The 23,771-nt window shown below is 46.2% G+C and overlaps 2 protein-coding genes and 1 long non-coding RNA gene across 5 annotated transcripts in view; 2 read left to right on the forward strand and 1 right to left on the reverse strand.

Annotated features, from left to right (window-relative positions):
- The window catches only part of ILF3 (interleukin enhancer binding factor 3), a 29,613-nt gene extending 23,515 nt beyond the window's left edge, over positions 1-6,098 (forward strand). Inside the window, exons 18-20 of one of the 2 annotated variants that reach the window (XM_024556898.4) lie at positions 1,088-1,453; positions 2,104-2,232; positions 2,619-2,900. In XM_024556898.4, coding sequence (XP_024412666.1) covers positions 1,088-1,453; positions 2,104-2,232; positions 2,619-2,755 — 632 coding nt within the window. In that variant the 3' untranslated portion in view covers positions 2,756-2,900. Of the gene's footprint in view, positions 1-1,087; positions 1,454-2,103; positions 2,233-2,618 lie in introns of both variants that reach the window. The other variant, XM_024556899.4, reaches the window with a different exon arrangement.
- Positions 4,209-16,260, reverse strand: LOC128779192 (uncharacterized). Its single transcript, XR_008425092.1, has 4 exons — positions 16,185-16,260; positions 13,988-14,047; positions 11,162-11,274; positions 4,209-4,324 (listed from the first exon to the last, which is right to left on the reverse strand). It is a non-coding gene; the product is annotated as an uncharacterized lncRNA (long non-coding RNA).
- A 109-nt stretch (positions 16,261-16,369) lies between these two features.
- QTRT1 (queuine tRNA-ribosyltransferase catalytic subunit 1) lies at positions 16,370-23,290 on the forward strand. Of its 2 annotated transcripts, XM_024557080.3 has the most exons (10): positions 16,370-16,642; positions 16,896-16,964; positions 17,054-17,192; positions 21,096-21,174; positions 21,275-21,390; positions 22,096-22,234; positions 22,502-22,577; positions 22,695-22,804; positions 22,891-22,978; positions 23,071-23,290. In XM_024557080.3, the coding sequence occupies exons 1-10, from the start codon at positions 16,403-16,405 to the stop codon at positions 23,221-23,223; spliced, it is 1,209 nt and encodes a 402-aa protein (XP_024412848.1). In that variant the 5' UTR covers positions 16,370-16,402; the 3' UTR covers positions 23,224-23,290. The 2 variants fall into 2 exon arrangements, with proteins under 2 accessions (XP_024412848.1, XP_045048459.1); XM_045192524.2 differs by lacking the exon at positions 16,896-16,964 and having other exon boundaries at positions 17,027-17,192.
- The last annotated feature ends 481 nt before the right edge of the window (positions 23,291-23,771 follow it).

A 23,771-nucleotide genomic window follows, 5' to 3' on the forward strand; every position in this document is an offset into this window, starting at 1 on the left:
TGGAAGAGACAGGCTGTGTGGGAGCATTTTCTCCCCCTCATGTCCACACTGGGCAGACTCAGGCCAACCAGCAAAGGCCTACCTACTCCAGGAGCCCAGTAGCTCCACCACCCCTGCGGGAGCACTGGAAATTGCCCAACTAGGATGAAGAGCACCCATGGGACCCATCCTTCCCCTCACCACTCGCCTTAGCTGATTCATCTCCCACAGGTCCACCTGAGTGTCTGATGGGAGCAATATCTTGATAAACCAGTGTTCTGGGGGTCCTTGCCTAACGAGCAGAGGGCGGGGAGGGGTGGTTCTCGGTGACATTCTCAGCTCTAGGGCCTGAGAATGTGGCTGCCTTGCTGCACGCTTGTCAGTCCTGCTGCTCAGGCCTGCCTGAGCCCAGCAGCTGTGCTGGGAACAAGGAGGGCCCTTTGGGGGACCACCTGGATATTCTGATCCCAGCCTCAGTCTTCTTTCCCCAGGAGGTGATGGAATTGCTCCCTAAGTCATGTCAGGGAGGAACCCAAGTCATTTGGCCTCACTCTACATTCCTGGTTCTCCAAGAACCAGGTCAGATCAGTTGGTCTTCCAATAATGACACCGGTGTCAGGGACTTCGTTAAAAAGCATTTCCTAGGGTCACCCAAGCCTGTGACTGCCAAGCCTCTTCCCAGCACAGCAGGGGAGGGCTGGCTGCTTCTCTGGGGCTTTGCTTTTCCTGTCATCGTTGGGAACATTTGGGTAGCAGTCAGCTAGTTGTGAATGTCATCCTGCGCTCGAAGCCCATCTCATTGTAACGTTGACATCTGCTGCAAAAGCTGCTCTCGGCGTGCTGCCGTGCCGCTGCTTGGCAAAGATCCATTGTTGTCATCAGCTAATGGGTGAGTGGAGCTGAAGGCTGGGCCAGCCCAGACTAGGCTGCTTTAGGGATCGGAGCTGCTGCTCCTTGCTCTCCCGTGTCTTTCACTCTGCCCCTGCCTGGGCAGTGGGCTGGTGGGTCAGCCTTCAGGACCCACAGCTTTGAACTTCCCTCCCTCCCCCTCCATCCCCCCACACTTATCTCCCTAATCCTCCACCTGACCAGATGCCTTCCTGTTTAGGTCAGTTCTACAGCAATGGAGGGCATTCTGGGAATGCTGGCGGTGGCGGCGGCGGGGGCGGTGGTGGCTCCTCCGGCTACGGCTCCTACTACCAAGGCGACAACTACAACTCCCCAGTGCCCCCGAAACATGCCGGGAAGAAGCAGCCCCATGGGGGCCAGCAGAAGCCCTCCTACGGCTCAGGCTACCAGTCCCACCCAGGCCAGCAGCAGTCCTACAACCAGAGCCAGTACAGCAACTATGGCCCCCCACAGGGCAAACAAAAAGGCTATAGTCATGGCCAAGGCAACTACTCCTCTTACTCCAACTCCTACAGCTCCCCCGGGGGCGGGGGTGGCTCCGACTACAGCTACGAGAGCAAATTCAGTGAGTTGGCATCCAGTCCCCCAGAAGCTCAGCACTGTCCCACCTCTGGCTGAGGGACTGGAAGGAAGTTGGAGGCGTTGGCTGCAGGGTGGGCATTGGGACAAACCTGGAGGAACAGGCTCTGAGGCTAAGGTCCATGAGGCTGTGGGTTGAGGCTGGGCCACAAGGGTGGAGTCTGGGCCGGGCACTAGGAGGTGACCTCTGGAGAGTGGGTTGCATCCAGTCCCTAAGTGAGCCTGAATTACTCCTCAGTCCATTTCACACGCAGAATTGGTGGGCTGTACTGTGCTGGTGGCCCAGCTAGGGAAGGGTAGGAGTACGATTGTTTGTGATGGAACACTTGGCAGCGGAGGCCAAGACTTAGATTAGCTCTGTGGTTCCTGAACTTTTGGGAAGCTTAGGTTGGAGGGTAGGTGGGAAGGTGGGATTGAACTTGGCTTCAGAATGTAGTGATTCAGTCAGCCCAGAGCATGGTTACTTTGTAGGAACTCCAGCCAGCCCCTGGCACTTCATGGTGGGACTGACATGCCAAATTTAAACACTCAGGACGAGGAAATTTGCAAAGTTCTAGGGTCTTCGCAAAGGGCCTGCCACATCCAGGGCTGCAGCACAAGGCCCCTTAACCACACTGTCTTCTCTTCCCCCCCCAGACTACAGTGGTAGCGGAGGCCGAAGCGGCGGTAACAGCTACGGTTCAGGCGGGTCATCCTACAACGCAGGGTCACATGGGGGCTACGGAGGAGGTTCTGGGGGCGGCTCCTCCTATCAAGGCAAACAAGGTGGGCCTGGAGCAGCAGGTGACACAGCATGGTGGGGAGGGCCCAGAGCTACACAGAGGGGCGTGTCCTGGCTTGGGCAGATAGCAGCCTGGGCAGGGCCACAGTGGCAACTGCTACTTGGCTTCTGTGTGGGGCAAGAACAGGAAGCAGGAGATGGGGGCACATGGGACCTTGTGCAAGCACCGACTTAGGTATACCTCCAGCTTCTTGGCTTTTCAGAAGCCAGAGATCCAGAAATTGCCCTACTCTAAATGTTGGCACCTACATGAAGAAATGCTGACTATACTGAGAGCCAAACAGTCTGGTGCTCAGAGAGAACCTCAGTTAGAGCTCCCACTGGTGACACCTCTGTGACTGGGCTGATCCCCAACCCCTCTTTCCCTCAGGAGGCTACTCGTCACAGTCGAACTACAACTCCCCGGGGTCCGGCCAGAATTACAGCGGCCCTCCCAGCTCCTACCAGTCATCACAGGGAGGCTACGGCAGGAACGCAGACCACAGCATGAACTACCAGTACAGATAAAGCCCTGAGGGTGAAGATTTGTACCTTCAGCACTTACCCCTCCTTGTTGTAAGATTCAGTTTTATGCATCACAGTTAACATGTCTGCGGCCCCTCTGGGTCCTCTTGCCCTACCCCGTCCACGTTGCTGTGTTGTGAGGTGCAGCTGGTCACTCTGTGACCTGTTCTGTGACCCATATTTAGCTGTGTTTGGGACTCCGCGTCTTCAGTGGTTCGTTAGTTGCCATTACAACTTTGTCCGAGTAGAGTTCTGAGTTCTTACAATTCAGTATCCCTCTGTCTATTTACAATTGGTGTTAGTGTTAACTCAGTTTGTCTTGAAATAGTTACAGAAGGGATACCTCATCTGTTAATGCTTTTGTGAAGTGAGTTAAACGAGCTTTCTGTATTTTAATGCTTTAGTGTTTCAGTTTTATAAGTGAAGATTTTATTTTAAAAACAGTGGGAAAGAGTGGGGGGGTTTTGTATGTCTGGATCATTCAGGCAGTACATCTGAATTCAGCTGAATGTAGACAAATAAAGAAAAAGAAAGAAATCTGCACCGTCGTAGGCCTGGGTGTCTGACCCTCCAGTAGTGTAATGGGCAGGTTCCTCCACTCTGTTCCCATTACCAGAAAGTGGGGCACGGGTGGCAGGATGGTCCCTGTTCATCAGCGAGGCTCTAGGGTCCAGCTCCAGGCTTACAGACGTCTTTATTCTGAGTTGCCCAGGGCCAGCAATCAGTTATTTGGAATCTTGTAGCCCCTGTGTCTCAGCGAATGTCATCCCCCTAGTGTCTGCATAGCAGCCTAGTGGCCTATGCTGCTGTTTAGGGTTTGATTCCATAATTCAGCATGCTTTGTTTTCTATGCCATGAATTCTGGGTGTAGTATAAGTGCAGTCTGAAGTTACCACGGATTAAGTGTGGGGCACAGAACCTAATTTGAAAAATTCCAATTTAAAACTGGCTGAGGCACCCCAAAATGTGGGAAACTCCAACCATGGAACCATCTACATTGGGGTGGCACACTGTGGCATCCGCAGCCACAGCCTTCCTGTTGCTGCCTCCACCCAGAATTGCACAGAGTGTGCAGGTGGGGCGCTCTGTAGTGGCCAGCCATGCTCCAGCAGGTTTCTCTGGAGCACTGTTTCTCAATCCCAGGCAATTTTGTAGTGCTTGGGAGACATTTGCCATGTAGTGGGTAAAAGCCAAGGATACTGCAGAACATTCTGCTCTTAAACATCAGCGGTGCAGAGGCATAGGAACCCTCCTCTGAGCCGCTGTTCTCAACTCTGGCCCTGCCCCAGGGGTAACCTGTATGGTAAGAGCCCTGTGGGCAGGCAAGGCCTGGTCTGCCCCTCTACCGGGACCCCTGTTAACTTGCCACCTCTTCACCCTCTCAGACCAGGCGCTGTTTGTGGCCTAAGGCCCAGGAGGCCCTTTGGCCTCACATGCTTGGTTAGCCATGCCCACTGGGAGAAGTGCAAACCATTCTTGATGCAGGATCACTCAGCTGAGGCAGAAACTTCAGTGTGCCTTCAAAGGATGAAGACTTGCTTTCTGGGAGAGCGGGAAGAATGGTGTTCTGCACTAAAAAAGAAAACATTGGAAAATATTTGCATTCAGCTGCAGCAGAGGTCTCAGATACCAAGTGGTCCAGCCTAGGGAGAGGGGCCCTATGAAGTCCATCTAAGAGGTGGCCCACTGTGTGAACGTTTGGGTTGAACTGAAGTGCCTTGGGATCGCTTGAGGAGACAGAACTGAAGGATGGGTATCCACCCCAGCTTCTCTCCCACACACATACAAGGGCTGGGACAAAGAGACCCAGGTGAGATCATTGGGACCTTGTGATGGAGATAACAGGATACAGGCGGTGGACAGAGTCTGCGTCACTGAAATCCACAGGGAGGAGCCCCCTGCTTTGCCTGCTAAATGCCTTCAAACTCTGGACATGCCTTGTCAACACAGGTCTCTCCTCATCAGTTTCCCAAATAGTGACCACCACCACCACATTCAAATTCCTGAATGTGAGTCTGTCTCAAATCTTTCTTATAAAGACACAAGTCATTGGAATTAGGGCCCACCCTAATCCATCTCAAGATCCTTAATTCCATCTACAAAAACCCTATTTACAGATTCACAGGCATCAGCGTTTAAGATGAGGAAATATCCTTTTGGGAGACAACTATTCAACCCATTACTGTGTTGGGTGACAGTTTCACCCATCAGGCTGCTGGCACAGCCCAGGGAGTTCATTGGCCACAGCCAAGTTCACCATGATCAAGTCTGGACAACACAGCCAGCAGAATCTTTGCAGCAGAGTGGGTACCTGTCCTGAGGGGATAGCTCATGAGCACAGGTCTTGGCACTCTAATGCTGCTTGGGGACCTCACTGGTGGTGCAGCTGGCCGACTGCAATATCCCAACTCTTAAGAACCTGCTGCTCCAGGAAGCTGGGTTCGGGAAGATGTGGCTGCCACCTCGAGCATGGCGAAGGCCTTGCTGCTGCATACCCATTCAAAGCTGACCAAGACCTTCCCAGGCCTGTTGCCATCCAAACCCAGGAAGCCAGCTTGGAGGAAGACCTTTCTGAGCTGCTTTTCCACCACCTTAGCTAGGGCCATGCTGGGCAATAGATGGCCTATGATGGAGATGGTTTGTCCTGTATGTTGCTGGAGGACAGTGTCATGCATCTTTCACCAGCAGAAAGCACCAGGAGCATGAACAGAAAGGACCACTGGCCCGCATGTTTACTGAGCAAGTTGATCAAGAGGGTGTTTGTTCGGTGAATAGGCTGGGGGTCAGCCACCCAGGATTGCACACAACACTCCAGAGGGCTCAGAATGCCTTTGGAGGGAAGGAAGGAAAGGAAACCAAACCACTGACAGCACAGCTGGATATGGGCATGGTGGGCGAAGATGACATGTGAGGGAGGGGCAGGGCCTTTCCAGGAATGTGGACTGATTGGGGAGGGGTTTTGGGGATTGGCGATTAAGACCAAAAGGGCCTCTGAGCAGTAATGGGACACAGATTCAGAATTTCACCTTTGTATTTGGCAGAGTCACTGGAGCTCTGGTGTCCCTTTGGGCTGGGGTAATTTCCAGTCTGACTTGGAAGTTACCACCTAGCTGCCCAATTACCTGGGCAGAGCATTCACTCCCCCATGGACCATTGACCATTCTGTGTAGTCAGCAGGGCCTTCCCTGCCCCTGAAGCCTGGCTGCCTGTAGCTGGGCTGTCATCCTGAGGATTTAGGCTCCAGGTGTGAGCCCTATGCTGGCTGTGGTTCCTTTGCAGCAAACCTTGGCCCAGATGGATGCTCATTCTAACCCATTCCGGAATAAATGGAAACTTCCTGTGTTCACTGTTTTATTCACTCAACATGTATTTATTGGGTGTTGCTTATGTTTCACTCCTGCACTGGGTGCTGAAACTTTGGTCCCTGCCCCACGGAGCTGCTGGGTGCCAAGAGGGCCCTGTCCCATTTGGGCAGGGAATGTCAGGGAAGTCTTTCTGTGTTTCAGGTGAGACAGGATGCTTGAACTGAGACCAGGGGTATGTATGTTAGGGAGGGTGAGAGAAGGGTATGCTATGCAGAGGCAGCAGCATGCATAAATCAGCTGGGAGGATGGGAACAGATTTGAAGTCAGGTGAGTGGAGGTGTTTGGTTGCAAAAAGGGAGAAGTGTGGCTGTGTCAGCAAGAGGCACCAGTGAAATGCCTTGACAGCCAGCCAGAGAAATTCTAACCTCGATCCTGAGGATAATTCACAGCTATGAAGGGTTCGGAACTGGGAAGCCCCCAGGCTGAGTCTTCCTTAAAAACAGTCCTTTTGGCTATGGGGCTGAGAATAGGGGCAGCAGACCAGCAATGAGGCTTGATTTCTGGATTATCCAAGCTGTGATGTTCAGGGGGACTTAAGTGACACGAGTCCACTGGAGCCGGTAAGGGAACAGCTCACAGACCCAATATGGCTAAAAACAATGTCCCAGACAAGTAGACTAGCCCAGTAAGGGGCATCGTCTTGCCTCAGGATACAGGACTGGGAAAAGCCCAGATACACGGCTTCTCTGCTGTGGGGAGACAAGCAGGAATGGCTAAGGAGTGACCATGGAGGTCATTACCCAGAGATGGCAAGTCCTGTCCTTGGTCTTCTCAATATCTCTGAAGAAGCTGACTCCTAAGCTCAGCCTCTTGCCAGATGAGCCGGTAAAGAGGTGGGGCAAAGATACAGCAGGAGTACTGTGGTGTGGCACAGTGGATTGAGTGCCATCCCTGCCCTGTGAACCAAGTGGTCACCCAGTGGGGCACTCCTAGTTGGGGCACATGCCTGGGTTGCCAGCTAGGCCCCAAGCCCTTGGTTGAGGGCGTGTGGAGGGTGGGGGAAATTGATCAATGTGTCTTCACACATCCATGTTTTCCTTTCTTCTGAAGGTTTTATATAAAGGGGAAGGGAAGGAGAAAAAGGGAGAGAAACAGTAATGTGCAGTTGCCTCACACGTGTCCCCCACTGGGTACCTGGGCACAACCCAGGCATGTGCCCTGACTGGGAATCAACCAGTGACCCTTTCGTTCGCAGGCTGGCACTCAATCCACTAAACCGTACCAGCCAGGGCATATCTTCTTTCTCCTCCCTTCCCTTCTAAATAAAGTCTTTAGAAAGAAAAAAATCACAGGAGTACTCTCCATCCCCAGATGGGAAAACTAAATCCTCCAGGATCCCGGACCTCTATTTTAATGTTGGAGGTATTTGAAATGCCCAATTTCACAGGTTCTTGGACCTCCCATTTCGTGCTCATAAATTTTAACTCCTGCCCTTCTCTCAGTCCAGGGACATCTTTAAAGCCAACCACCTGGTACCCAGTTTGGGGGGCTCTCCTGGGCAGCAGCTGTGGGATCTACAGAGCACCCCTAATCATGGTTACGAACCTGGGATAATGCGCCGGCGTCCACTTGACGGGCGCAGAAATCTGCGGAGGCTGTGTTGCAAAGATTACCCTTTCCAAACAACCTCTTGTTCACCCTTACACTATTCTCTTTCCTGCTCAAAGAACATGTCCCGCCCTAAAGGAAGCGCTTCACAGGCTCCGCCCAGTGACGGCATGAAGCACTTCTAATGGGACCCTTAAGCCCCGCCCTTGCCACACTCCCATAGGGTGCGTACAGAGGGCTGCTTCTAATAGGTTGCCTTCGCTCTACCCAGAGCGGCTGCTTGCTTGTCGCCAGGCAACGCTAGGGGAGCTGTCCAGAGTGCTGAAGGCTTCCCAGCAACGCCTCAGAGACTTCGTGGCGCCCCCAGGCCTTCCTCATGAGCGGTGTTGAAACCTCAATGCCATGAACCTAGGCTGCTAATCCATTTCCACCCACCCTTTACCTCTTGGTGATAGAAAAAGATCGCTTCTCTCCATGCCCCTTCCTTCCATCTAGCTCAGAGGAAAGTTCTCACCACAAACTAGAGGACTTGCAGGAACTCGCCGTTTGACCTCCCAAACCTCATCTGCTCCTTCACTCTCCCTCTAGACATGCTGACCTCTGCGCTGCACCACAAACAATCCAGGCACATGCCCACCTCAGGGTCTTTGCTCTCATTGTTTCCACCCACTGCGTGAAATGCACTCAGTTCCCATCATAGCTCTTCCCACATATTTTTCAGACCTTAAATGTCACCTCAGTGAGACTGATGGTGACTACCACCCTACCTTCCAACCTCTTGTCTCCTTTCTTGCCCTCTTATTCTCCAGAACTCACCACCTGAGACATGATATGCACTGCTAATTTTTCTTGTTTTTCCCTCAAGGCCACGGATTTTTGTCTGTTCACTGCTATGTTGCCAGCAGTGAAAACAGTGCCTGGCACAGAGTGGGTGCTCCATAACGTTTATTGCATGCATACTCATGTGTGTAGTTGGACGTTTACTGTGTGCCAAGCCCTGCGTACTTCATAATGATCCCCTACCCCCGTTTCAAGGACAAACCAAGATTCAGAGAAAGGCCATCACCAGACCAAAGTCCCCAGCTTTTGAGTGTCAGAGCCTGAATCCTCCCTCTTCTCAGCTTCCTCTGGCCGTAACCTTTCCACCCCATGTCTGTGCTGCAATCCCTAATTCTGCCTTCTCCTTCAAGCAAAGAAGTATAAGAGAGTAGCTTCACAGGGCTCACACAGGACTAGATTTCAACTCCTCTTCCTTGATTACTAGCCATGTGACCTGAGCAAGCCAGCAAACATCTCTGCCTCATTTTCTTCATCCATAAAATGGGGATGAAAATAATACTAATCTCATTGTACTGAGAGGGCCAAATGATGCACTGCCATTGTAGAACTTACCAGACACCTGGCACACATTGGCACCTGCTCCTTTAGTGCTGGCCGTTAGTCATCATCATCATATTATTATTATTATTTATATGAACTAAAAAATAACTCTAAAATATTAGAATAATGAGACCAGAAAAAGCTATAGGAAGAACAATCCAAGAAGGTAGAAGCGAAGAATAGATGCCAAACCTTACTGCAATAAGACAGCTAAAAAGAACTAATGGACATGAACAACAGTGTGGAGATTGTGGGAGGGAGGGGGGTGAGGGAAGGTGGGAGACAAATAAGTGTTAATCGAAAAATACAATAAAAATAAACTTAAAAAACAAAAAAGAAAAAGTGACAGAGCTACCACAGTGCTTCTGTCAAGTAAGCAGGGAAATTGTGTTAGGCTGTGGAGAAATAGGCACTTCCATCTACTACTATCGGGTGCAGGTGCAAATGTCAGACCCTGATATAGGGCATTTGGTAGGATCTCATAATATTATAATCTTTAACCCAGTCATCCAGCTGATGGAAATTTGTCCTAAAAGTATACCTGCAGCCATGTGAAATTACTTCAATACAAGATTACTAATTGCAGCCTTGTTTATAGAACCAAAGATTACTCATAACTCAAGTGAGAATCAATGGGAGACCCCTTAAGCAAGTGATGGTCTACCCATACTTTGAAATAGGCAACTGTTAAGAGCAAGGAGACTGTACTGACAGAATGGCCTCCAAAGTATAGACAAAAAGCAAGGTGCATCCTACCAGTATAACTACCAAACCTTTTGTATAAAAAAAAGGATAAATACTTAGCTTTGTATAAGCTTCTGTTTGCATGAACAAATGCAGGAAAAAGACAGGAATCTAATAAAATGTTACTAGAAAAAGCTGAGATGAAAACTGGGTGGGTGGGGGATGAGTTGGGAGTGAGTTTGTTTGCTTTTTGCATTTTCTGAATTTTTTATACATTTGAAACTTTGAGGTACTACAAAAGAAGAAAAGTGCCTAAAACATAAAATACAGTTCAGTGAAGACCCTTGTACTTACAACCTCCAAAGATAACCATTTTATATTTTTGTTTCATGTGGAAAAGATGTGTGTGTGTATACAAAACACTAAAATAAAAAAAAGTATTCAGCAGCTTAGTTGTATTGAATTCTGCTGCCAAATCACCTAAGCTTAGTAATAAAAAAATATTTGTAAATAGCTCCAACATCTGAAAAGGTGTTCAATCTAAGCAGGAATCATGGAAATGCAAATTAAAACTCCAATGAGATTCCATTTCACACAAACTTGATTGGCAACATTTAAGAGTTCTGAATACATGAGAATCTGAGAGGAAGTGACATGAGGGGGCTTTCCTGTACTGCTTTTGCCTTGTAAAGCTGACTCTCCACTGTGTCTAGGGTCCTGCAATTCCATTCCTAGGAGTTTTACAGCAGTATAAAAGGAGATGAGTACACAAATGCTCCTACCAGCACTGTATAAGGGTAAAAAACAAAACAAAAGCACTGGAAAGTCCACAAGTCCATTGATTGGAGAATGAATAAATACACTTTAGTATATTTATACCAATATGTGATTGGCTCGCAGAAGAAATGAATGAATCACAACTACATATAACATGAATGAATCTTAGAAACAATTGTAGGGAACATAAAGCAAGTCACAGGGACTGGGTGTGGTATAATTTTATTAGTGTGATAGATGTTGGGGGACAATCAGCAGTTTCTCCCATGCCTCCTTTTTTTGCTATTGAATTTTTAAAACTATTATGAAATTTATATTAGAGTAAGTCATAAGGCTTTGCAATGTTGTTTAGACAATGCCATGAGTCAATGGTCTGTGACTAGTGGAAAATGACTATTCAAAAGCCCCATAAGTTTATAAAAGTATAAAAGTATTAAAGCTTCTAGAAAATGAAAAAAAAAGCCATTAGTATATCTAAATGAATCAATTAAAATAAAACAGCAACATATTTGCTTGTGTATGCTGATAAACATGTCTGTAAGTATACACAAGAATGAATATGAAAAGAATGGCTCTGGCTGGGTGGCTCATTTGTTTGGAGTGTCGTCTCCTACCCCAAAAGGTTGTGGGTTCAATTATCGATCAGGGCACATACCTAGGTTGCAGATTCGATCCCTGGTCGGGGCTCATACAGGAGGCGGACAGATTGATGTTTTTCTCTCATATTGATGTTTCTCCCTCTTCCTCTCTCTCTCCCTTCTTCTCTCTCTAAAATCAATAAAAACATCTTCGGGTGAAGATTCAATAAAAAATAATGAATACTAAATAATACTTAATATGCCCTGGCTGGTGTAGCTTGGTGGATTGAGCATCAGCTTGCGAACCGAAAGGTCGCTGGTTCCATTCCCAGTCGGGGCACATGCTTGAGTTGTGGGCCAGGTCCCCGGTTGGGGGCGTATGAAAGGCAGCTATTTGATGTTTCTCTCCCTCTCTTTCTCCCTCCCTCCTTTCCCCTCTCTCTAAAAATAAAATAAAATCTTAAAAGAATAATAATATTACTAAGTGAGAAGCATTTGGACAAGGGACAACAGTGGGAAAAATAACTCACATTATATACATTTTATTTATATTTTTACATTATGTGGTAATATATCTATTTTAAAACTTAAATGTATTTAAAGTTAAATCATAAAGCTTATTAAACTTCTGTTTTCAATATTTTCTTGATTTTTTGTTAGTGTACATGTGTTTTTATCAATATACATTTTTAATGTAATAAGGTATATAAAATATAAAATTTATCATTTTAACCTTTTTCATATCACTAAGAGATTTCTCTCCCTCATTTTTATTGAGATATAATTGACATATAATACCGCATTAGCTGTATAACAATGATTTGATGTATGTATACATTGGGAATATACAGAGTCTGTCAGAAGTAACGCCTCTTTGAGTGTACTTGGTAGGGTAATAATATGGATGTAATAATTTATAGTTTTAATTTGAACATTTCACCTAAAATGTCATATGGTGTGCTTGAGTGTGATATTATTATGAAGTCCGAAATAATTTTAGGACTATATAAATGTAACTACTCCTTAACTGTTAAGGAGTTGAAATTACATTTGGCCCTTTGAAGGCAACCATGAGGTTGATGTGGCCCCCCGTGAAAATGACTTTGACACCCCTGTTCTAAAGAGTAGTAAAAAATGTCCTCAACTTAGGATAAAAGATTATCGCTTGGATCAAACAATGAAAGCATAAATAAGTGGCACAACAAATTGATGTCTCTCTCTCTCCCTTTCTCTCTACAGATCAATTAAAAATAAAATAAAAATTAAAAATTAAAAAAGTCCACAATTAGACACATCTTATGGAATTACAAACTAGCAAAGAAAAAGGAATAATTTTTGAAAAGAAACTAGAAAGATAAAAACAGATCACAAGAAATGATGCTTAGCTTGAGATTCTACTTAACAGTGATAATGAAAGTGACAGTGGAGCCCTGGCTGGTGTGGCTCAGCAGACTGAGCGCCAGCCTGGGAACCAAGAGATCGCTGTTTGGATTCCTGGTCAGGGCACACGCTTGGGTTGTGGGCCAGGTCCCCAGTTGGGGCCGAAGCAAGAGGCTACAGATCCACGTATCTCTCGCACATTGATGCTTTTTTCCCTCTCTTTCTCCCTCCCTTACCCTCTCTAAATAAGAGTAAATAAAAAAGTAAATAAAATCTTTTAAAAAAAGTGACAATGGGATATATTTGATATGCCAAGAAAAAAAATAATTATCAACCTAGCATTGTATACTCAGTGAAACTATTGGTCAAGAGCCAGGGCAAATACATTTCTTTTCAGGTAAACAAAAATTTAGAGATTATCAACTTAGGGTTTTTATTATTGAAAGAAATTTCAAATGTTCTTCAGACATACACATTCATTTGAGATTCAAAGTCTCAGTGAATATAAGTTACAAGCAAAGATATTGCTGTCTACGTGGGTATATATATATTAACACCGTAAAACAACAACAATCATAATGCCTAATTTGTAGGTAAAAAACCCAATCAATATATCAAATACTAGACAAATAAGGCTTCTGAATTCTGAATTAAATTGTCTTCGTTGATTGGGATATGTTAAAGGTATTGCATAAGTATGCCTCTTAACGTGGCTAGCAAGTCCACCACAAAAATACACAGAGAACAAGTTTCAGTAAAACAGAGAAAAAATGAATTGAGAAAAAATGTAAAACTTTCTAACAATGAAAAAAAAAAAGGCAAGAGAGACAAGAGAGGAAAAGCAAATAAAAGAAACCTCAGCCTTGGCTGGGAAGCTCAGTTGGTTAGAGCATCATCTCAACCAAGGTTGCAGGTTTGATTTCCAATCAGGGCATACACAAGAACCAACCAATGAATGCATAAATAAGTGGGACAATAAATTAATGTCTTCTTAAAAATAATTAAATTTTAAAAAGAACCCTCAGACTCTACACAAATAGCCTGTAGAAAGATGGAATCAGATCCAATATAATAGTAAGCATTATAAATGTAAATAGACTAAACTTGTCAATAACAGAAAAAGATTATTGGAATGTTTGAAAAATATGAAGTCCAGTTCTTTTTTGTTTTCTAAACACACATCTTAAACAAGGCAGAAAATGTGAAGTTCAGGGGATGTACAAAAATATTTAAGGGTTACCATAACATAAGGGAAACTGGAATAGCTATATTATTACCAAATAAAAAGATTTATACAAACTCATAGGCTGTGGAGATAGGGGAATGGGAATTAAAGAGAAGAAAGAAAGAAAAAGAGAGAGACTTTACATGGATTGGTGTCATTCAAGGACTATGCATAACTCAAACCTCTGCATTTGAAATCCACAACGAGGGGGACAAAATTATATGAGAACATTAGAAACAACTGTAGGCCAATACATTTGACAACCCAAATAAATGAATAAATTTTCAGAAAAACTTACCTGTATTGACTTGAGAAGAAATGGAATACCCGAATAGTCCGTTATAAGTTTAAAATATTTCTACAAGGAAAACAACATAATCAGGCTTGGGCAAGACAGTACTATAAGCAAGAACCATTATAGACCAATATAATTTGCCAAGATGCAAAAATTCTAAATAAAATATTAATTTAAAAAGACTAATAAAGTGCCACAATCTAAAACAGTACCATGAAGAAGGTGGATGTATTTCAGGAGTGGAAATAAAATGTATTAATAAATTAGAAAAGAAAATTTATGTCATCGGGCATTTTATTTTTTTAAATACTGATTTTAGAGAGGGGGAAGAGAAGGAGAAAAAAACAGATCTAATCATTTGCCTCTCTCACACCTCCCAATGGGGGACTGAACCCACAGCCAGGCATGTGCCCTGATCGGAATTGAACCTATGACCTGTCAGTTCACGGAATGACACTCCAACCAACTGAGGCACACAGGCCAAGTCTCATTGGGCATTTTAAATTAAATGAGACAAATTATATGGTTATCTCTATAGATACACAAAAAGTATACAATAAACATTTATTTACAATAAAAATCTGTGAATGAACTAGGAATTGAAAGGACCACCCTTTTTTATTTTTACTTAATATGGTGCATTTTCAAAAAACCTACAACAGACAACTTACATAATGCCAAAATGTTGAAATCATTTGCTTTAAAATGCCTTCTGGTATATAGCATAAGGAGTCAATGACAGAAGCCCAAACAGTGAGAAGACTGCAATAATCCAGGCAAGAGCTGGTGGTGCCTGGACCAGGGTGAGAGCTATGCAGGAGGAGGGTGTGAAGTGTTTGATTTTGGCTAGATTTTGAAAGCAGAGCAGCCAGGATTTGCTGAGAAATCAAATATAGGGAGTGACACTGAGAGCTCAAGGATCATCCATCCCTAAGTTTCTACCGGAGCTCCTGGAAGATCTGAGCTGCTATTATTTGAGAAGAGGAAGATGGAAGGGGTTAGTTAGGCAAGCTTGGATTGGAGCTTTGCTTTGGACATGTAGAGTTTGGACGCCCATAGACATCCAGGGGAGATGTCAAGGAAGCATTTCTTTTCTTTTTTTTTTTTATTTTTAAAAAGATTTTATTTATTTATTTTTAGAGAGAGGGGATGAGAAGGAGAAAGAGGAGAGAACTATCAATGTGTGGTTGCCTCTGGTGCGCCCCATACTGGGGACCTGGACCGCAACTCAGGCATGTGCCCTGACTGGGACTCAACTGGCGACCCTCTGGTTCGCAGCCCACGCTCAATCCTCTGAGCTACACCAGCCAGGGCAAGGAAGCATTTCTTAACAGGAGTTGAGAATTCAGGAGATAGAAATAAAAATTTGGGCATTTTCAACGTATAGAGGTTTCAAAAGCATAATATGATTTACAGGCCATGGTGGGACGGGTTTCTTAAGATTGGGGGAGTTAGGAGCAATTGATGGTGAAAATATGAGCCAGCCATGGGAAAATCAGAAGTGTTGCACACAGTGGCAACAGCAAAGGCCTTGAGATGGGCCTCCTCAGTGGGTGTTTCCCAGCTGTAACCTGAGTGAGGAATCTCCATCATCCTGAGAAACTGGCATCATTAGCCCGAGGCTCGGAGGATCAGAGTCTAGCTGAGGTCAGCCCAGTTAGGCCAGGGGGAGTAAGAGGAATGATTTTGGGTTAATAGCGCCCTCTACCGTCCAGGACTGGTATCAGCTCCATTTCCAACAATAACGGTTATGTATATAGTATTGCTATTATTATTAGTGGAAAACAGCCAGCGCTTAATAAAACCGTGACTTAGCCTCTCTCATCTCTGTGCAGTATGGCGAGTGGCACTAGTAGGGATGTATATGTAGGTGAACTGAATGAATGAATGAACGAATAGGTGTGGCTAGGTTCTGGACCTGAGTCTCCCCTTCTGCAAATCTGGATTCCTACTTTCATTGAATAAACTCTTGATTGAGCATGTACTACGTGCTAGGCGCTATTCTAAGTGCTTGGGACAAAGCAATGAACAAAACATATAAAAGCCTGTTCCAGGCACCGTGTAAAGTTCTGAACACGTCTATCCTCATCTTCACAATGTCCTTAATCCGAGATGCTATCATTCGCCCCAATTAGTCGACATACAATATTATATTAGTTTCAGGCGTACGACAAAGTAGTTAGATATTCATATAACTTACAAAGTGATCAGAAGACAATTTTTGCTACTTTGAGGCAATGGGCTGCCTGCCTTTGGAGCCAGCGACCTGGACGCCGTGAGGACCAGTCCGCTCAAGTCCGTTGCCATGGACCCCTGACGCTCTCCCAGGGCTTTAGGCCAGCAGTTCGCCTCACGTGACACTAGCCAATATGGCGCGGTCCAGGGTGTTTCACTGCCCACGTGGGTCTGGTAGGCAAGATGGCCGCGGCCAGCCCTACTTCCCTGGAGTCGGCCCCGCGGATCCTGCGGCTGGTGGCCGAGTGCAGTCGCTCCAGGGCACGGGCAGGCGAGCTGCGGCTGCCGCACGGGCCGGTGACCACTCCAGTATTCATGCCAGTGGGCACGCAGGCCACCATGAAGGGCATCACGGCGGAACAGCTGGACGCGCTAGGCTGCCGCATCTGCTTGGGCAACACCTACCATCTGGGTCTGAGGCCGGTGGGTGGGCTCTGCCCTTACTGGGTGGTTAGGGAACTTGGGGAGCCCTGGAGCATCCCCTAGGCCCGGGATGCCTCCAAAAATCGGTCGAAAAACGCCTATTGAGAGCCCCCGGTGGCCCAGGCCTTGTGCTGTGCGTGAGGGAGCAGCGGGGATCCAAGTTGGCCATCCCTGTCCCCCCACCTGAGTTCCCAGGGTCGCGATACCCTCTGACAGCATTCTTTCTTTCACCGTCCACCGCCCCCCAACCCAGGGTCCCGAGCTGATCCAGAAAGCCCACGGTCTCCACGGCTTTATGAATTGGCCCCACAACCTGCTGACGGTGAGATGGGACCGGGAGGCGAGGACGATCCTCTGAGGTGAATCTCTCCTAACGTGTCTCAGGACTGCCCTGCGGTGTGTTTTCCCCAGGACAGTGGCGGCTTCCAGATGGTGTCCCTAGTGTCCCTGTCTGAGGTAACGGAGGAGGGCGTCCGCTTCCGCTCCCCCTACAACGGCGATGAGACCCTTTTGAGCCCGGAGAGGTCCGTGGAGATCCAGAACGCGCTGGGTGAGCAGATCCGGGAAGCCGCCCCTTCCCCTACCTGTCGCAGGTGGAATTCAGGAGGCCGGCTCCTTATATGTGGTGTGGCTTTGGGCAATAGCTCCCCTTCCCTGAGCTGCAGTTGAGCTAACTCAAATGCGGATAGTGCACAAGGATTTATGATCTAATGTCGGTAAATCTCTAAGCACAGTGCCTGGCATGTAGTATCCCTTATTACCCTTATTGCTCTTATGACTTTCTTTTTAGTCCTCACGGGAAGACATGGCCATTTATTCTAGAGAGAGGGAAAGGGAGAGAGAGAGGGAGAGAAACATCGAATGGAGATGAAACATCCATTGGTTGCCTCTAGGCATGTGCCTTGCTGTTGGACTTGGCCCCACCAACTGAGCCACACCGCTCAGGGTGTGGCTGGTTTATTTTCTCCATTTATTTGTTTTGTGTTTTGTTTTTCTTTTCTTTTTTATAGCTTTATTGAGATATGATGCACAAATAATTCCTCCATTTAAAGTGTACACTTCAGTATATTCACATGTTGTACAACCATCACCACAATCTAATTCCAGAACGTTTTTGTCACCCCAAGAAGAAATCCCATACCCATTATTAGTCACTTCCCATTCCTCCCTCCCCAAGCCCTAAGGAATCAAGCTGTCTCTATAGATTTGTCTTTTCTAGGCATTTCATGTAAATGAAATCGTACAATATGCAGTCTTTTGTGAGTGGCTTCTTTTACTTAGTATACTTTCTTTCTTTAATACGGAACACTTCACGAATTTACATGTCATCCCCGCACAGGGGCTGTGCCAATCTCTGCCAGTCCAGTCTCAGTATATGTGCTGTTGAAGTGAGCACTGGTATAATGTTTTTGAGGTTTGTCTATATTATAGTCCTTTCTTCAGCCAAATAAGATACTATTGAGTGGATATGCTTCATTGATTTTTTTGATAGTTGCAATCTAACATACATATCTTGTTTAGTTTTTAAATAAAAAATTTTTTTGGTTTCTTCCTCTTTTTCTAGCTTTTAACTCCTTAGATCATCTGTAATAATCAAACCAAATCCTAGACATTCTGTCATTTCATCTGTAAGTACAGGGTCTGGCAAAAGTAACGCCTGCTTGAGTGTGATTGGTAGGATAATAATATGGATGTAATAGTTTATAGTTTTAATTTGAACATTTCACCTAAAATGTCATATGGTGTGCTCGAGTGTGTTATTGTTATGTTACAGAATTACATGCTTATGATTTTGTAATAAAAGATTTTGTAATAAAAAAGGGATGTTATTTGTCCCAGACCCTGTATTTTAATTTGTATCTCTAAAACAGGAGTTTAAAAAAAACCCAAAACCCATAATGCTACCTAAAAATAATTAACAATAATTAATTAACATCATCAAAGTATCCGGTTAGTCAGTGTTCCAAGTTATAGTTTCTTTATTTTTATTTTTTAACTTAATCTTTATTGTATTTTCCATTGCCATTTAGTCTCCTTATACCCCCCACACACAGTTAAAAAATGTCATTTTTTTACCCCTATAGTCTGTTTACTTTAGGGTCCAAATAAGATACTACAATTGTTTGAGAGGTGTCATAATTCTCTTTTAATATATATGTTTGTATATTACATGTTATAATTTTAAAGATTTTACTTATTTACTCTTAGAGAGGGGAAGGGAGAAATAGAGGGAGAGAAACATGAGTGTGTGGTTGCCTCTTGTATGCTCCCTACTGGGGACCTGGCCCACAACCCAGGCATGTGCCCTGACTGGGAATCGAACCGGCAATCCTATGGTTCGCAGGCTGCCACTCAGTCCACTGAGCCACAGCAGCCCTGGCCCATCCATGCTTCTTGTTTGGGACTGTTATGCCATTAGGAGTTGCAACATGTGATGTTCTAATTCTGTCCTTCTGTAAAGAAAACCCGTCTCTCACCTACTCCTGGGGGACCAAGTAGTTCAGTTCATGTAGGAAACAAAGGATTCATTCTTTTCCTTTATTTACCAGTTTCCATGGGTTGATTACTTAACATTCTTTAGCAGGGCAAACTAACATTTAGATTTTTAGGATCACCATGAAGTCAGGGATTTAGATGTATTTGATGTGTCTCAATCCATTACAATTGGATCAATTCTTATTGATTGTCAAATCGCCCCATCTTTGGCTAATGTGGTGTACTATGCTTTTTTTCCTATAATGATACGTGATACTTTAGCTTTTCTAACATATAAACCCACAGTCCCTAATCTAAAATTCTTGGGGCCAAGAATTTTCATATTTTAGAAGGTAACAAGCCCCACTTATTACACACACAGCCTCTCAGTAAGGCCTAGGGCAGTATGCTGTGGTGTTACACTTCTTTTTCTTTTAATTAAAAAAATTGTGGTAAGCCCTGGCTGATGTGGCTCAGTGGATTGAGTACTGGCCTGTGAACCAAAGGGTCACTGGTTTGATTCCCAGGCAGGGTACATGCCTGGGTTGCAGGCCAGGTGCCTAGTTGAGGGTACATGAGAAGCAACCACACGTTGATTTTCTCTCCCTCTCTTTCTCTAAAAATAAATAAAATTTAAAAAATCTTTAAAAATAATTGTGGTAAATACACCTATCATAAAGTTAACCATCTTAACCATTTTTAAGTGTCCAATTCAGTGGCATTAAGTACATTCACACTGTTGTGCAACCATCCCCACCATCCATTTCTGGAACTCTTTATCTGCAAAACTGAGACTCTGTCCCCATTAAACACTCACTCCACATTCCTTTCTCCCTCTGCCTCTGGCACCTGCCCTTCTGCTTTAAGAATTAGACTACTCTGGGGACCTCATATAAGTGAACACATACAGTATTTGCCTTTTTGTGACTGGCTTATTTCACTTAGCCTAATATCTTCAAGGTTCATTTATGTTGTAGGATGTGTCAGAATTTCCTTCCTTTGCAAGCCTGCATAGTATTCCATTGTATGTCTATATCACATTTTATCTGTTCACTGGTTGATGGACACTTGGGTTGCTTTCACCTTTTGACTATTGGTAATAATGCTATGAACGTGGGTGTACAAATATCTCTTAAGACCCTGCTTTCAATTCTTTTGGGTATGTGCCCAGAATGGGACAGCTAAATCATATGGTATACACTTCACTTTTTTTGGATTAACAGTTTATGAAACTTTATATTAAATTGGATTTTCGAGCCCTGGCTGGTGTAGTTCAGTGGATTGAGTGTGGGCTGCGAACCAAAGGGTCACTGGTTTGATTCCCAGTCCGGGTACATGCCTGGATTGCAGGCCAGGTCCCCGATGGGGGCCACATGAGAGGCAACCACACACTGATGTTTCTCTCCCTCTTTCTCTCCCTCCCTTCTCCTCTCTTTAAAAAAATAAATAAATAAAATCTTTTAAAAAATAAAATAAATAAATTGGACTTTTGAAAAGATTATTACCATCTTGGGTTTTGCTACTGATTAGGTATGCCATAACGTTAAGAAAAAGCCTTTGATTTTGAGAAGCGTCTGGATTTTGGGATGGTGGGGAAGGCACATACCGTTAAGGGCTGGACCGTGGTTTTTTAACCAGACCCTTGTTGATGGACACTTGGATTCCTATGGTGCTATTGTTCGCTCCACCTCATTTTATATGCATGGTGTTTTGTTCTTGAAGGGTAAACTTGCAGAAGTGGGATTTTATTCTACATGCCAGGGAGGGGTTCACTGTGGAGGGCTGGAGTTAGCTGGGGGTGGCAGTAACAGATGAGCATTTTGAAAGCTCTCTCTAGGTGCTGTATAAACGATTGGAAGATTAAGTGGGCGTCAGCAAGACCCAAGCAGGGACTTTTGGTGTCCAGTTTGCCCCCAATAGGTGGGGTCTTTCCTAGTGACAGTACCCCATTTTCAACTGCCCCCACCCCCCACCCCAGGGTCAGACATCATCATGCAGCTGGACGACGTGGTTAGCAGCACTGTGACGGGACCTCGTGTGGAGGAGGCTATGTACAGGTGTGTGTGTGTGCATGGGCAGCAGGGGTAGGGATCCAGATCCTACACCCTTGTTTCTTACCCTTCACCAGACCTAAACTGCTGATTGGGCCTCTTGCAGATCAATCCGCTGGCTAGACCGATGCATTGCAGCCCACCGGCAGCCAGAGAAGCAGAATCTCTTTGCTATCATCCAGGGTGGGCTAGACGCGGATCTCCGGGCCACCTGTCTCGAAGGTAGAGCCATGTTTGGCAGGACCAGAGTTTGTCACGTTGCTGAGAGCCTTCCATGGGTCTGGCATGTGATGGTGCTCAGGCAGTGGTTGTTAATGGGTGAAAGGGTTCTCCCGGAGAAAAGGTTTTACAGGCAGAAAGAACAGCTGAAACAAAGTCCCAGAGGCAGAACGGAGTCGAATGTTTGCAGAATAATAGTAATTCCAATAGCCATCGTGTTTTTTGGTGTTAGGACACTATGGCAAGTGCTGGTCACAGATTGACCCGTTGAGTTTTCATAACAATCCTGTAAGGTAGGAACTACCAGTTCCCAGGGTAACAGAAGGGAAAAATTAAGGTAGAGAACTATTAAGTCACTTACCCCAAGCCAGACAACTTGAATGTTACAGAGCTGGGATTTGGACCCAGGCCTTAAGTCCTAGAACCTACAACGTTAATTGATACACTGAGATACTGGGGAGCCATGGAGGGCTGTTGAGTGGGAGAGTGACAGGAACCATCAGGGAACCATAGAAAAACCCTGGTAGGACAGAAATCAGAAGGCCTATGAGGAAGCTAGAGTTGTTGTGCAGGAGAAGGGTGACTGAGGCCTAAACCAAGACTGTGGCCCAGGAGATGAAGGGGAGGAAGTGGAGGTGGGGGGCAGAGAGGAGGAGAAGCAGCATTTCCTTTTGCTTAGTCACCCTGCACCTTGCCCTGTACCCTCAGAGATGACCAAGAGGGATGTGCCTGGCTTCGCCATCGGGGGACTGAGTGGGGGTGAGAGCAAGGACCAGTTCTGGAGGATGGTGGCACTGAGCACTTCGAGGCTGCCTAAGGACAAGCCCCGATACCTGATGGGGGTTGGGTATGTCCAAAAGCAGGGAGACTGCCACGCCTGTGGGGAGCAGATTCCTGGGGACCCTCTGTTCTCCCTTCTGCCCCCTTCTAACACTGCGTATCAGGGGAAAGGATACAGCCCTGCCTGGGAGGGGGCTAAGGAGGACATGGCCCTCCACTGGGTATGGTTCTGAGGGTTCTAACTTAAGGGGAGTCTGAGAATCCGGAAGGGGTTTGGGTCTGTGACCAGGGTTTGAGGTACTCTGCTCCCCTCCCCCCATGGCCCCACCCCCAGCTATGCCACCGATCTGGTGGTCTGCGTGGCTCTTGGATGCGACATGTTCGACTGCGTTTTCCCCACGAGGACAGCGGTGAGGCCTTGGGCAGGGGGCAGAAGGGGCGGGGCCTGTTGATGGGCCAAGGTGGAGGTGGGGCCAGAAGACATAAAGACCTGATTGACCTTCCTTCTGCCATCTTTCCTCCCTCAGCGATTTGGCTCTGCCCTGGTGCCTACTGGGAACCTACAGCTGAAGAAGAAGCAGTTCCAGAAGGACTTCCGCCCCATAGACCCTGAGTGTGCCTGTCCTACCTGCCAGAAGTAGGGGATGATGAGGCTGGAGGCTGGGGGAAGGCTTGGAGGGGGACAGGATTCTACACTGCTGAGCCCTGACTTTCCATTACCAGGCACAGCCGGGCCTTCCTGCATGCCCTACTCCACAGCGACAACACCGCCGCCCTGCACCACCTCACTGTCCACAATATTGCCTATCAGGTAGGCCCGTGCATGGCCTGGGTGGGCAAGGCAGGGGTGGGGCAGGGGTCTCCTGGGTGCAGATGGCTGACACTGACACCTCTGCCCCATAGCTGCAGCTGATGGGCGCCGTGCGCACCAGCATCATGGAGAAACGCTTTCCTGACTTTGTGCGGGACTTCATGCGCACCATGTATGGGGACCCCACCCTCTATCCCACCTGGGCCACTGAAGCCCTAGCCTCTGTGGGAATCACATTGAGTTGACCTGGCTTGGGGGAATGTGGGAGGGGATGGAAGATATTGAAGAGTTTGGATTTTTTATTATAACTTAGTGTCTGTTCCTTCTTGGGGGAATGGCCTGTCTTGGTCCCCTTCCTGGTTTGAGTGTCCTGTGGTCGATATCCCTCACCTCCCATTGGCATAACTAGTAACCATAGCAACAAGTCGTATCTGGAAACCACCTTTCACAGCCCATCATGTAGGAAGTTCCCAGAGGGGGAGCTGCATTCCTTTTCCTATGGGCTAGACCTCCCAGACACTCTGGGTGTCATCATTTTTGTCCTGCCCCTTTTCACAGGTGAGTAAACAGGTCAAGAGAGGGGAAGTAGCTTACATAAGTCACCACTGAGGAAGTAGCAGCCTGGCTCCAGAGCTCATGCCCTTAGCCTTGACTCTTCAAACATGTGGCTTAATCTTGCTGTCAGTAAACACAGTTATAATGATAATAGGTGTGATGTAGTAGGCGCTTACACTGCACCTGGCCCTGTTCTAAATGGTTGTCATGTGTATTTAATTCTTACAATTTTATGATG

This window comes from Desmodus rotundus, chromosome 9, assembly GCF_022682495.2.
Source record: "Desmodus rotundus isolate HL8 chromosome 9, HLdesRot8A.1, whole genome shotgun sequence".
Lineage (NCBI taxonomy): Eukaryota > Metazoa > Chordata > Mammalia > Chiroptera > Phyllostomidae > Desmodus > Desmodus rotundus.

Bases quoted from the DNA above. Each gene is read 5' to 3' on its own strand.
- QTRT1 (XM_024557080.3), top strand. From the start codon at position 16,403: ATGGCCGCGGCCAGCCCTACTTCCCTGGAGTCGGCCCCGCGGATCCTG. The intron at 16,643-16,895 runs GTGGGTGGGCTC...CCCCCAACCCAG, and splicing joins ACCATCTGGGTCTGAGGCCG to GGTCCCGAGCTGATCCAGAA. The intron at 22,979-23,070 runs GTAGGCCCGTGC...TCTGCCCCATAG, and splicing joins TCCACAATATTGCCTATCAG to CTGCAGCTGATGGGCGCCGT.